The 14393-nt window shown below is 42.7% G+C and overlaps 1 protein-coding gene across 1 annotated transcript in view; it reads left to right on the top strand.

The window, feature by feature from the left end:
* LOC144766933 (uncharacterized) overlaps window positions 1–7772 on the top strand; it is a 196097-nt gene extending 188325 nt beyond the window's left edge. Inside the window, exon 5 of the mRNA XM_078650623.1 lies at window positions 6904–7772. Within this exon, the coding sequence (XP_078506749.1) occupies window positions 6904–7004 (101 nt within the window). The 3' untranslated portion in view covers window positions 7005–7772. The remainder of the gene's footprint in view (window positions 1–6903) is intronic.
* The last annotated feature ends 6621 nt before the right edge of the window (window positions 7773–14393 follow it).

The raw sequence follows: 14393 nt of genomic DNA, 5'->3' as shown, positions 1-14393 counted from the left end.
CCCTGTCCTTCCTGAAGATGTTATACTCTGACGGAATTGCCATCGCCACGTCGGGGTTCGAGAACTCTCCCCACCATGTCTCGGTCAGCAATAAGCAAAGAGGCTTCTCTGTCTCAAGAAGCTCAAAGATATCTTGCGCATGACAACACGCCGATCTGGTATTAAGCAGCATGCATGCATACTCTGTGCCCACGTTGTTACTAGTAGGGGCAGATGATATAGCCCGATTGGGGCGCCAGCTACAGCCCGGGCAGCGAAGCTTACCCCTATGGCGTGCCGGAAAGACAGAGCAACACCAGCTCTCTCGAAAGTTCAGAGAGCACAGCTCCTCAGATGTATACCGCACGCAGAGTGCGCCAGACTTGCACATCCCGAGAAACCAGAGCCCCGCCTGCCGCCCGAAACGCCTCCGGGACGCTGACGGGCGCAGACGGGCAGGACTCTGGCTTGACTCAGGCGCGAGTCAGGCGCCTCCGCTGCGCGTCACCGCTGCGCGGAGGAAGCGAGCTTTAAATACAGCCTCCTCGTTCTCCCCGCGGAACGGCGATATGGTCTTGTGACACTGTGGGTAAGGGGTTAAACTCGCTTATTGAATGGCATACCTTGGCAACTTTATAACTTGGAGGTATAACTTTGTGTACCAACACTAAGTTACATTATATTCACAGCGGTGTACTCTGATTTTTTGCTTTACAACATAGACCCCTGTTTTATAACTGCTGTTTGACAAGTGTTGGTTACCGTTCCAAGATGGTGTTGCATATTTCTACCACCGAGATGGAGTCGTTTGATTGCATTTTGGCTCTCCTTTTGTACATTGGATTTTAATGGAATGACAATTTATGAGACTTTAAGATGACGCATTATACTATCAGGCATATAACGAGACAGCCCGGTTTTTATAGCCTCCGTTATTCTGTGAGCTCAATTTGGGCCAATATATGTACGGGTGTTGCACATATTCATAAACAAGCTTTCACATCTTGACTAATAATACCATATAAGCCATGATCATTATACATGATACTATCTGGCACATAATGATTTGATACTAAGTTTGCCGGCACCACTCCAAGATAGCCGCGATATTGTAGCGTTGTTGACGTTATCACGCCAAACCTAGCCTAGCTGTTTTAACTTGTGACGTGTTCCGATCCGATTCAGATTAAGAATTTCGGACGGACTTTGACGACAGCGGTTACCTTTTCTCTAGTAAATCCCTGTCTAAAAACGCTCTGTAATCCAAATTGGAGAGTAGTATTCTCTCATTCTAGGAAGCTAATGTTATTTTATTGTTTGTAGGTGTACGACTCAGTATACACAGACTTGGACAGTAAGTAATGTTTGTTACACGATCACGATGTTGGGTGCACCTATAGCTATTGACAACGGGTGTAGCGCACGGCATATTAATTGTGTGTCATTCTATTTTACTTGCAGATTGAAAAATCCAAATTGAGTTTGTAAGTCCCTTTTGTTCTGGGTTTCTTTGATTGTTTTCTCATGAGTAGTTGTTTAAGAGTGGAGTGTAAATGTTCATTTGTGGTTTCATTGTATTGGGTCGACTACTGAGAACACCAGCTCTTAATTAGAGTGAGTATGATACACAGCTGGCTGAGTCAGACCATTTTTAAAGAATTTGGAAAAGCTTTTTTGTAATTAGTAGGTGGCTTTTTCAATATTTTTCTAGATTTCTGGACATTGAGGTCCCCTTGGCTAATTTAAACTTCCGGCTGGAAGTATTAGGTAAGATTTTTAAACCCTGGGTTTCTGTCTTATACGTGTTATGGGTCACATTTTGGGGAGCACTCCTTAAATAGACGGTTGAATATTTGTACACATGGTGTTGCAAGACTTAGATCCTGTATTCTCACCTTTTGGGTGTCTTTTGTGGTGAGCAGACGATACTTTTTTGCAGGGATGTAAAGAGGTTTTTATTGATTGTGTTTACTTTGAATTGAAACTAGGGATGTGCAACATTTTCATCCTGAAGATGGTCCTGGGGAATGTTTAAACCGATACTGGACCGAAACGTTGACGCTTAAACATCGATTTGCTTACAAATGAACCTTTGTGTTATTTTGAAACGGTCATATGTTGTTTGGAAAACTTTATGATGTATGGTATTTTGTTCGTCCATGCAAATGAAGCAAAAGATGTTTTATACTACTTACAATAAGATCTAAAATATTAGTAGTATTGTTGTTGCCATACTGAATCTTGATCAGAATAAATAATGATATTTGAGAAGAATCCCATGTATTGTTTAATATATGTTCACTTGCTGTGACTATTTATAAATGAGAAATAATTGAGAAATAATTCCTTAGGGGACACTTACGTAGCTTTGTAGATTTAAGGGCAGCTTTCGATCTGGTCCCCGGGTCCTATTATGGGATTCTCTAAAACATACCGGGGTGCCAGAAGAATTACTTGTGCAATTAATTAGGCTCCATGTAGGAAATTATGCAAGAGTAAGATGGGGGCCGAGGGGGGAACTATCTAAGGCAATACCAGTGAGAAGGGGCATACGACAGGGGTGTGTGTTGGCACCCAAACTCTTCTCACTGTATGTAAACGATATACCTAAATATCTGGAAAGCTGCAAACATGATTCTCCACAACTAGGGGGCAAAGTTATCTCAGCATTATTATTTGCTGATGACACAATTTTAATTTCACAAACTCCAAAGGGATTGCAATGCCTAGTGGACTCCTTTAATACTTATTGCACTATGAAGGGCCTTGAAATCAATTGAAGCAAAACCAAATACATGTCAATAAACCCACATAAATCGTTTAAGAAGAATCTAGTTTTAAACAACCAAAAATTGGAATATGTGGAAAGTTTTAACTATTTAGGGATTACCTTGGATAGTAAACTGTCTTGGAAGGGGCAATTGGAAAAGAATAGGATAATGTTGCTCCAAAATTCACTGCCGATATTGAAAAAACATGGGGCTAGTGCTTCTAAGGCTGTTTCTCCTGCTTTGGAGGTTTCTAAGTTCAAAGCTCAATTAGCCGCGCTCTATGTGGCAGAGATTTGGGGGGCCATATTGCAAAAAGAACTTTGAACAGGAAGAAAATAATTATTTCTGGAAATTATTAAAACTCCCAACTAGAACGCCCATAATCCCAGTAGTCATGGATCTTAATATCAAACATACTGATTATCATGCAGTATTAAGACCATTACTATTTTGGGTCAGGATTTGGTCTACTCCTGAGCTGTCTCACTATAGAGAAGGCCTGGAGGAGATCATGAGAATTGATCGAAGTAAGGACATTCCTTTGCTCAAACATGTTACATTGTGGACGAAGAAGTTAGGCCTATCCCATTATAGGGAGAATCCATTACAGTTGACGTCATATTGTAGGCAACATTTAAAGTCCACTTTTTGGACCTACATGAATAATTTCATGCTACATAGTTCATCTGTTGGGTCCTTAACTTTGAACTGTATAGCCCCTAAAGATGTCGCTCAATTTGAACCTTTTTTGGATGAGGTACGTCCCCAGCTAGCGAAATCCCTATTTCTGCAGTTCAGATATGGGGTTTTACAAACAAATGCAAACATATCTAGATGGGGCAAAAATAAGGTGGACAGTAGTCATGACTGGTGCTCCTCATGCACAAAAGAGGTTAAAGAAAATGATGCGAATATACTCTTTTTCTGTCCTGCATACAAATCAGCCAGGAAACGGTGGATCAGGTCTCTCTGTAGGAATTTGGGTGTTAGAAGTTGCAGTGAGGCCGAACGCATATTGGAGACTGACACGTCACAACTGGTCGTCTTTTGTGTAAGCAGGTTTCTATTCAATGTATACCTGATAAGGAATAAAGCTGGGTTAAAGCTTTAGCGTCAAATGTTTACACCCCTCTACTAAATGTTGAGTAGAAGAGTATTGCACTTGCACTTTCCAAATTGGTTATGTTTACTGTGATTAATGTCTTGTCTCCCTCTGACAGCATTTTTGTATGTTTTTGATTGGATACATTTTAACATGATATAAAATGCCTAGTTTTTAAATGTTTTTTAAAATGTATTTATGATAATAGATAGGTTTTATGGCGTGGGGCTCTAACAACAAATCGTTTGTGTGAGAAATACCTGCATTATTTTTCCCACTACTTTGTTTTCCCGATATTTCTGTCACTCACCGTACCGCATATATCGGTTTTTCACAAATAAATCCACCACCACGCCACTAGTACTGCAACCATGTGTACATGAGGGCAACTGTGGTCACGCGTGATAATGCAACCATGCTAAAACTGCATTTTGTATGTTTCTATGTTCTGTATGTCTTGTCTGTATAGTATTGCCCTAAGAGGGAAAACCCCTCTTACATATAATGCACCTTAGCGCGTACAACACATAGTTTATGCTCTGTGTCACTAATCTGTAGCATAGCTCACCTAAACACCTTTCACATAGGTCCGGAGGAAAGCCAGTCACAATTCAATGCCTGGCTGAAACATATAGACCACACTAACGAATGTAGGAGTACCATAATTACAACTCCACCAACATCCAATGCCTTGCTTTTTAATGCTGCCAGAGGCCCAAACAATAAAGTAGTCTTTCTTGGGATCACTGGACAGCTTTTAACCTTTCATCTTTCACGTCACCCATACCGCACACTCAGCAATATACCTTCTCCGCTGTAATCAGGCGTAGAAGCGCACCCAGGACACACTTGGTGTCATCGCGTGGGCCCGATGATGAAGCAGGCCACCAACTAGGGTGGTGGGTGAGGGCTTTTAAAAAGGGAAAACCCTACCCCTTTACATACATCATCCTACATACACCCTTGCGACTTCCCCACACGTCTAGATTGATTAGTTCTTGCTTATTATTTAGATTACCCTAGGGGATCTGGACTAGTCCTCCATTTCTCTCTCTTCTTGATATATAATACATGCATGTCATTCGCCATCTCAGACTTCACCTGTAATGACATCACAGTCTCACCAGCAGCGACACTCAACACCACACCCCATGAATCATTCACCACCGCCCCAGCTGTAACCTTCGCCATCTCTAAGGCAGAGAAATGTACCCTTCAATCCTCAGCTCTAGGATCATTTCCCATCTCACCCACATTCACTCTGATAGAAACATTCAGCGCATGGCAGGCCTGACCCAGTGCAATATTCTCCATCTCACCCGCCCCAAGTCACCTGCAGTAACATTCACCATCTCTATGGCAGTAACATTTACTAGGACAGACCTCAACCGCAGTATCAATTTCCGTCTGAGCACCAGTGGCATTCACATCACCCTCTCAGCAGTCGTAACATTGAATATCTCTGACACTAATATTGACCATGTTACATAGAGGGTAGACCCAATGGTACTGGGACCTGGGTATTATGCAGTACAATAGGGAGTGATCCCAGTAAACAATACTTCAACAAGAAAATATAATAAAAATACTCACAATACGTAAAAATAATAATACAACCAATCAAAAGACTGAACAGTGTTATTTAATCACACTGTCGCAATTACCAATATATGCATAACAAATCTAGAATGTATATATATTGTGCAAAGAAAAAAAAGGGGGGTATTGGAAAAGATGGGTGATTGTTGTGAGGATAAGGTGTCAGGGACAGGCAAAAAAATTGGTGAAATAAAATGGTTCGCATTAGACGGCAGAATTAGACATATTATTTCGCCATTACTACACATAGGCCAACATAAATGAAAATAGCCAAGCTCCACATTAAGACACAGTCAAAAATCTCCGTCGTTTGTACGCTGGCTGGAAAGGAAATGCCGACGTTTCGACCCCAAAAAAACGTGTAGGTAATTGGCCACCTTACATTGGGGTCTTCCTGAGGACTGTGAAGGGGGAGGGCACCTAGGGATCAAGTGAAATAATATTAAGGAAAGGTGTCTCAAACGGGACCATAAAACAAATTGTAGAGGCCAAAGGTCCTCAAATTTACCGTAAAAAGCCCTACACGGAGGGCTGAAACATGAGAAGATCGGGCGCATAGGCTCCGAAGCGCAGAGAGCGGGGAAACTGCACCTGCAAGATTAAGGTGTAATTTACATATGCGCCCTTTCAAATAATGGATTCAATGTGGAGCTTGGCTAGTTTCATTTATGTTGACTTATGTGCAGTAATGGCGAAATAATATGCCGAATTCTGCCTCTCTAATGCGAACCATTTTATTTCACCAATTTTGTTGCCTGTCCTTGACACCTTATCCTCACAACAATCAGCCATCTTTTCCAATACCCACCTTCTTTTTCTTCTGGGCACAATGTATATATATTCTAGATTTGTTATGCATACCTTGGTAATTGTGACGGTGTGATTAAATAACACTGTTCAGTCTTTTGATTGGTTGCATTATTATTTTTATGTATTGTGAGTATTTTTATTATATTTTCTTGTTGAAGTATTGTTTACTGGGATCACTCCCTATTGTACTGGCTAATATTGACCATGTGAGACCTCGTCCACAGTAATATTTGCCATCTTACCCTCCAGCCCTGCCAAGATTCCCAAGTGCTGCTCTAGTCCACGGTCTTGTAGTCCATTATGAAACAGGACTTCAAACCACAGAATTCAAAGGAAAAAACCCAGGCTGGAGAAGCGGATCATGCAGGGACCAGGGAACCTTGGCAGCTATGAACATCACCTGCAGTAACATTCACCATCTCACCAGCCCTAACATTCACTATCTCTGTGGCACTGATGGCCACCATGTCAGGCCTCACCCGAGGAAATGTTCCCCGTTTCGCCCTCAGACGCATTCATCCTCTCACAAATGGCTGCCAAACTCTGGTGCTAATACACTAAAGCCAGTGTCAAGGCAATACTTAGTGCATTTTAAATGAAATCCTTAAACCGTTCCTTTCCTCTCCCCTTCTCCTTCTGCAGTCATGCATCGCAAGTGCTTCAAAGAGGCCGATTGCTATAAAGAAGCAAAGGACAAGCTGTCAGCGGAGGCCTGCTGCAATTCCAACCTCTGCAACAATTAGGGGACGACTTCCCCGTGCCCCCCCATGTCCCGGCACAGAAGCATGATGCATTATGTGGTGTTTAGTGCTGTTATGTGTAGTGTAATAATTAAGTTGTATGGTGAATTGTGTGGGGCTGAATTGTGGAATTGTGTGGCGTTGTGTAGAATTACGTGGCATTGTGTGGTGTATAATTGTGTGGAATGTAATTATGTGGCATGTAGCGGAGTTGTATTTTGTGGAGTGTAATTATCTGTTTTGAAGTTAAGTGTAAATATGGGGCGTGAAGTGTAATTATGTAGGTTAAAGTGTAATTATGTGCAGTTGAATTGTTTGGAGTTGAATTGAGTTATGTTGAGTCTAATTATGTGGTTTGGAGTGGTGTTAAGTTGCGGGGAACGCTAATATATGTTGTGGAAATTATGAGGTTTGGAGTAAAGTTGAAATATGTGGTTTATAATTTTTAGGATTGTAATTATGTGGGATGGAATGTTGAGGAGTGGGATTATGTGTATTTGAATTGTGTGACATGGGATTATGAGGTGTTCAAATGTGCTGTATGTGGTAGAATTATGTAGTGTGGATTTGGACAAGCCGTGCACGCTATGTCTTTTATGTCATGGGGTATAAAGTTGTTGATTGTCTCTTTATCTTTGTAAAATTAACCCGGGCTGTTTTTTTAGCTTTATTATTAGTAATTTACTTATGATGTGTGTTTACAACATTAAACCTGCACAATACTAAAGAGAGTGGTAAAAGAAAAGGTTAAAGAGATCATACAAAAATGAATATGTCTCTATTCTCTATATTTACACGTTTTCAAAAGCTGAAGCTTAATAATATGTGTCAAGGGATTTGTATAAATATAGTGAGCAATTACATGTGTTAGGGATTCTCACTTCTCATGAGCAGAGTGAACACTGTTGAAGATTGTTTCAGTGGTTAAATGAAAACATGTCACCAAACATCGGAACACTGCATGGCTATTCAAAATATCCATTGTGCACTATAAGTAGGGTGATCACCCGACTAGTATGTTCTTGGACAGCCAGCTCAGATGCAAAACTTGGAAAGACACAAATGCCAAAATGCTGTATGCATACAGAGAACATAAAACAAGCAGCGGAAGCGGGAAGACTAAACACATCAGAGATCATTTGCAGGCCAGCTCTCTAACATTGTATACCCTGAACTTGGCACACTCTTCAACCTGTCTACCGTTTAGCAACACTATCTGTAGACATGCTAATTAAGATTTTTTGTAGGGGATTGTTGTTGTTTAAGAATTATTACTCCTGAGTTGATAAATACAGCCTTAAATCAGCAGGAGAGCTGCCCTGCAAACTTTGATGCAGCTGTCCTAACAAGTATTTGCCCGTCCATCACTACTGCTGCAGTCTTTTGTGAAACCTACGCGAAAAAAGGGACATTTCAACTCTCAGAATCCATAGTGCTGTGGTCTAGAAAGTTATGACTGGCTAAACTTGGCCCTGATGATTTGGGGGTTCAGTTGAAGTGTTCAGTGGCAACAGTGTAACTAAGGGGCCCTGTTTTTTAGGTCTCGCCTAGCGATACAGCGCTATGCGGTGCACGCAAAGCGAGACTTATTGTCACTGTGTAAGTTGCGAAGTGGGACATGAGATGTGCACGAGCTTAATAAACCCATTGCAGTCAATGGCTGTGACCGCGCGCTTTAGGAGACACGCTCTGTGAACGTGCGTGCTTTAGGAGACACGCGCTGTGAACGCGCGGGTATCTTCTCGCGCTCTCCCACACTTTCACTTTCACAGCGCGTGTCTCCTAAAGCGCGCGGTCACAGCCATTGTCTGCAATGTAGTGGCCGATGTACGGCCCGACGCTGTGATCCTGCCCGGAAGCTACAGATTCGGGGGCGGCCAGCGGAGGCTGGGGAAAACACGCATGAAAGGCAGGAGCGGATATGTGAGTTTTCTTTTGCTCGCGCACGGCTCATGCTGTATCTTGTGTGCTCTCTATCTGCCTTCTGACCCCCATCTCTCATACCTCACTCCATGTCTTTCCACGTCCCAGCACTCCTTTTCTCTCCCTACCTTGACCCAGCTCGTTTTCGTAGCCTTCCCTTCCTCCTGCTCGGCTCCTAACATGGGACCACTGGGCGGCTAAGTGAGTTATATGTGTGACGACTGGGAGCACGGAAAGCAAGGAAGTTGGCGTGCAAGGTGACAAAAAAGATGAGAAAGAACTGTGGTATGCACACATAGGTATTTTCGCACACATAAGAAGACATCACCTAACCAATGTATTAGCAGTCGCAGTTTATTTTCTTACATCAGACTTAACCCTCTGAAGCATTGGGTGGGACAACTTTACTGTGCTCGCAATACATCGGGTCCACATTTTGAAATGCGACAAATAACAAATAATAGACATTAGGACCATATGCAAGTGATAACATATCTTGTTAGGGGCTCGCTTGGAACACGGGCTTCAATCCCTTTGTTAACAAAAACCCACCTATAACTCTGATAGCATTAAAAAATGTGTTTTTTGTGGTTTAGAAACATGAAAACAAAATACGCTGTGTAAACATGAATACTAACAGGGGGGCCCTCCATCAGAGGACAGAGCAGGAGCTCTGTTTACAGACCCCATGTTTGCTGCTGCCACTGACCTCACGTGTGTCTCGGTAGTGTAGTCCAATTTGCAGTCTCCGGAGCCTGTGGTGACCCATCAGATAGGTCAGCCAGTTCTGCCACGGTACCACATTTCTACACTTTACCTGATTTCTTGCACACATTCTTACCGGCAGTTGCTGCCTTGAGCCAGCAGGGAGTGAAGGCACAGGTCAGAAACAGCATTCAATCATCGTCATTGTCTACATTTTTTTATGTCATGACTCATTCCCTTATCAGGAGAACAAACGTAGCAAATGCCACCTAATTAAATTGTTCATGTATCCAAGGCCTGTAAACTTCAGGGGACTTTTAGTGGATGAAACTGCCTTCTTCTGCAGCAAAAATGTCGGCCACTGAGCCCTAATGGTGCTGACAAGAGCAGGTTAGACAGCAACAACAGTTGTAAGTGCGAGAAAGGCTTATGGAGGGGCCATGTTGATGGCCTCCGTAAAACCATCATTGGATCATAGCCCGAGACGCACGTTATTTTTTTGGGGGAAAAGGTTGCGATCTCAGGCCGGATTTACTTTCAGGAAACATAACAACAAAATACACACAATTTGATATGCATATTTATTTGCATAATTATTACAACATTCCTTTCCCCAAAATACACAGTAGACAAGTCATCAAGTTGTCTACAACCCAGTCTCCTCCTATGTATCCAAACATTATTTGTGAATTCACAGTTTGCCTTTCCACCCGGTCCCCCAAGCAAAGAAAAATCTCTCCTATGCAACCCACAGGCCCAATTCTCTTAAGCTAGAGGCCTATCCACCCTTATCCCCGAGCATCACAGCTGGGGTATGCATTGTCTGTCTCCCTACCATCTCTCTCCCTACCATCTCTCTCCCTCTCTCTCTACCTCTCTGCCTCTGTCTCTCTACCTCTACCTCTCTCTCTACCTCTCACTCTACCGCTCTCGCTACCTCTCTACCTCACTCTCTACCTCTCTCTACCCCTCTCTCTAGCGCCTTTGGGACCTTATAAGTGTTTAGCCATGCAACAGTTGATGTTGTTGCACCAAGGATATTGTGCTGCATAGCTAAATACTTATAAGGTCCCAAAGGCGAGAACTATTGGCTATGCCAATGCTTAATACTCTGTCTATCTATCATCCTCACTCTAGCTAACTATCGCCCTCACTCTATCTATCTATCTATTGCCTTCACTCTATCTATCTATCTATCTTTCTATCAATCTATCTATCTATCGCCCTCCTTCTATCTATCTATCTATCGCCCTCACTCTATCTATCTATCTATCGCCCTCTATCTATCTATCTATCTATAATGACAAAGCTATTAATTTTGCTATTTTCAAAATCAACACATAAATAAAAAACTTGTCATTTACAATACCAATAGCTCAAACGTTCCTAATGCGAGACCTATTGCATTGCAAATGCTTGTTTTTTGGCTGGAGCCAGTTTAGGGACTAAATTGGGTCAGTAATCCACTTCTTTCGATCCAAGACGCATCCAGTCTCAAGGTTCGGTAGACAAGATGGAGATGGAAGGTAAGTATTTAGTAAAAAGGCAAATAGCTTCCGTCACCTGGAAGAGATGGTGCCAGGTGTACACCTGCAAGACTTGCCTTGCAGCCCTTGGTGTGTGGCACAGCATGCCACACGAGCGCTTCTGTAGTGGCAGTGAGACCCTGAAAAGACGTCTGATGAGCCCAATGAATCCGTTTCTTTTGATCAGGCATCCCTAATGCTTTTCTAGAGCAACAATGAGAGAAGTGCCTATTTTGAAGAGTACACTTATTTTTTACTTTCAGTTTTTCTGTTTAGAAAAAAAAGGGTCCTTGGAAGGAAAGAAGGAAAGGGGCCTTGGTTATTTAACCGGTGTTTTGCGTATGAGGTGTCTGTGGACAGCTAAAATACCACTTAAATAACCAAGACGTATCCCCTTGATACTGCATTTTCCATTATTCATACCTGATTAAACAATATGCATCAACCGGTAAGACGGTGCTAGGCAGATACATATATTTTCCTGAATGTCCAATCACGAGGTGCCTGAAAATAACAAGGCGCAGGTTATTTTCCTGTAACCAGCTGAAATAACAGTGCCGCTGGTACACGGGAACTGTTAATGGTGTCTTAAAGAGGTTCCAGCCTGAAGGCAGGACAACCATTTGGAACCTATGGCTGCTTTGCCATAACAAGAAAAAGAAGTAATGCAATGGTGCCACCTTCTGCACACAACTGATATTACAAATGGAGAGCTTACCAAGCAAAAGGAAAAGTAAATGTAAACAAGCAGAAGAGAGGCTGTCGTGTAACCTTCGGACCTGGGGAACTGTCCATCACAATTTCAGGAATGCCAATAAACAAAAAAAAATATGCAGCTAGGAGCGTCAGAGGAACCATAAATACGGAGAGGGGATGGCAAAACGTGACGAAAGCAACAAATATAAAGCACAATAAAATCAACATTTTGCGAAACCAGTAAAAGTTTAAATAAACAAAAAAAAACATAAGCATAAAGAATGTGCAGAACAACTGAACCAGAAGCACTGGTTAATGAATCTGCTGGTAACCTTACAGCCTGCATGAAGAGAAGACAACACACAATCAGGTCAACAAAAAGAAAAGAGAGCTCTTCAAGTCCTATAACTTAACATGAAGAGAAACAGATCATGTAAAAGGGGCAGTCCTCGTGGGAGGTTACAAAAGTAGAAAAGGAGGGACTACTAAGCATATAAACCAATGAAAAGCAGGCATTTAGGAAGTACAGCAAGAGGAACCAATGATAAAGATGGGCGTTTTTTCAGGGCCATGTCCTAGATACAGCATGTCTGACAGATCAAGCACTGCCTAGGCAAGACCTAAAAACTAAGATTTTTTAAAAGCCATTAGCCTTCCTATTTCAGGCGTGTCACCTCAACCTACATTATCTGTAGGTTTCACCTTTTATTTCGGGTCTCGCATTCTGCACTTTCACTCCATTGCTCCTGCAACCATCTCCCATGGCTGCCAAATTTTCAGTTGAATTACTTGTGGTGGTTCCATATATATATATATATATATATATATTTTTTTTTTTTTTGCAGATTTATATAATGTGAACTCAACTTGAAGGTATTGGGGCATTGTACATAAGCACCAATTACGTTACACAAGACACATTCATATTTTTGGTAGGCACGGGGAGATTACGTGATTTGCACAGAATCACAGGATGTGGAGTCGACCCGAGGCTCGAACCTTGGTTCCCAGCTCCATAGTCGGCAGTCTAGCCGTCAGACCACATCCTCTACCCTAATTTCCAGTGGATTTATGTGTGATAGTTCAATGTCTTATGTGTGACAGAGTGGCACTTTATCGTGAGTAGAATACAAGGCAATTGTGTTAGGGTCACTTTCCAAACGAGGACATACCTGCTGCCCCTGCTGACCTGCACAGTTGCTCCTGGGTCCCTCATGCTGTAAGCCTCCTTGCCGCTGTCCTACACCATCGTGCGGCAGGAGACTACAGCTCCCAGTGAGCTTCGCGGACACTTCCGGTTTTCCGCCCTCAGTGCGCCCGGAGGCGCTACTAAAGCACAGACGCTCTCTCCGCGTCGCGGAATGCGCGCGGGACCAGCCGGGTGAAGCCCGGGCAAAGGGCGGGCACTCTGTGGCCCTCAGAGGCACGAGGCGGACAGGACAGGGCCACCCCCCTTGACTTCATCACATCGCCAAGGTAATGACTTTCCGACTCCGCCCAAAATTCTGGTAAGGGATTACCCCACTGGACATCAGTCGAAAATTCCCAAATATCCCCAGTTTGTCTTGTGGCCTTGCTATACTCTAACGTTAGTACACCCCATGAAGTCTCGTAAGGGGGTGACCAATAAACCTACCAGCCAGAGAGGCTTACGTTCAGGGTCACAAGATCATTGTAGATCATCTCCGCCCACCGCTACTATGAATGAACCTTGCAAGAATACAGATAGCATATCCACCAATCTATCTCCTGACCCAACGAATGGTATAGCGCAACACCTCTCGCTGTTGGACGAGTTAAACTCCCTTTGTAAAACTAGTTATGCCACTGTGGAAGTTAGAAATGAAATCAAAAGTCCCCCACCCTGCCCCGCTAAACGAATCAATATAGCAACTCCTATTGCCAGCCCACTGGAACACCCTCTATTACCTAAAAAACGCAAATAAACAAATTATAGTACTGCCCCAGTCCTTATCCAGAAAAAGGAAGTGGGATGGGGTCAATCCGACAGGGAATAAACCAAAACTACAAAAATTGTGTTCTAGCCCCCCATTGATTGCAACTAACCCTCCTCTAAACTTGGAAGAAAAATTAGACCAACTGGTAACTTCCTTCAATTTGAATTTTTTGTCCAAAATCGAACAATTGGTTAGATCACTCATCTCCCCAATGATTGACAAAATTACCACTCTAGAGGATAGGCTGCTGGGAATAGAGAAAAGTATTAAGGTCAACCTAACTCCCATTGCAAAATCTGTAACACCAATCTGTCCCAACCAACCCGGTACAAATAGTAACAATCAAAATCATCCTCTAGTCTCTAACTTACCACCCCCTACTGCCCCTAAAGTCTACTCCAAACCTGGTCCTTTACAATACACTGCCACAAGAGTTGAGTCTTATAATACAACTCGTATACAGCTACCTCCGGAGGCGGCACCTTTCGTGTGTGTTCTTGCGGGAGTCCCAGCACTCAAACATGGAAAAACTGAGTGGGAACAAGACCTACTAAATAAAGTCACGTATTGGCTAACTAAAAATA

Source organism: Lissotriton helveticus, chromosome 7 (assembly GCF_964261635.1).
Source record: "Lissotriton helveticus chromosome 7, aLisHel1.1, whole genome shotgun sequence".
NCBI lineage: Eukaryota > Metazoa > Chordata > Amphibia > Caudata > Salamandridae > Lissotriton > Lissotriton helveticus.
The sequence above is the reverse complement of the archived record's forward strand: the minus strand, read 5'-3'. Positions and strand labels throughout refer to the sequence as shown.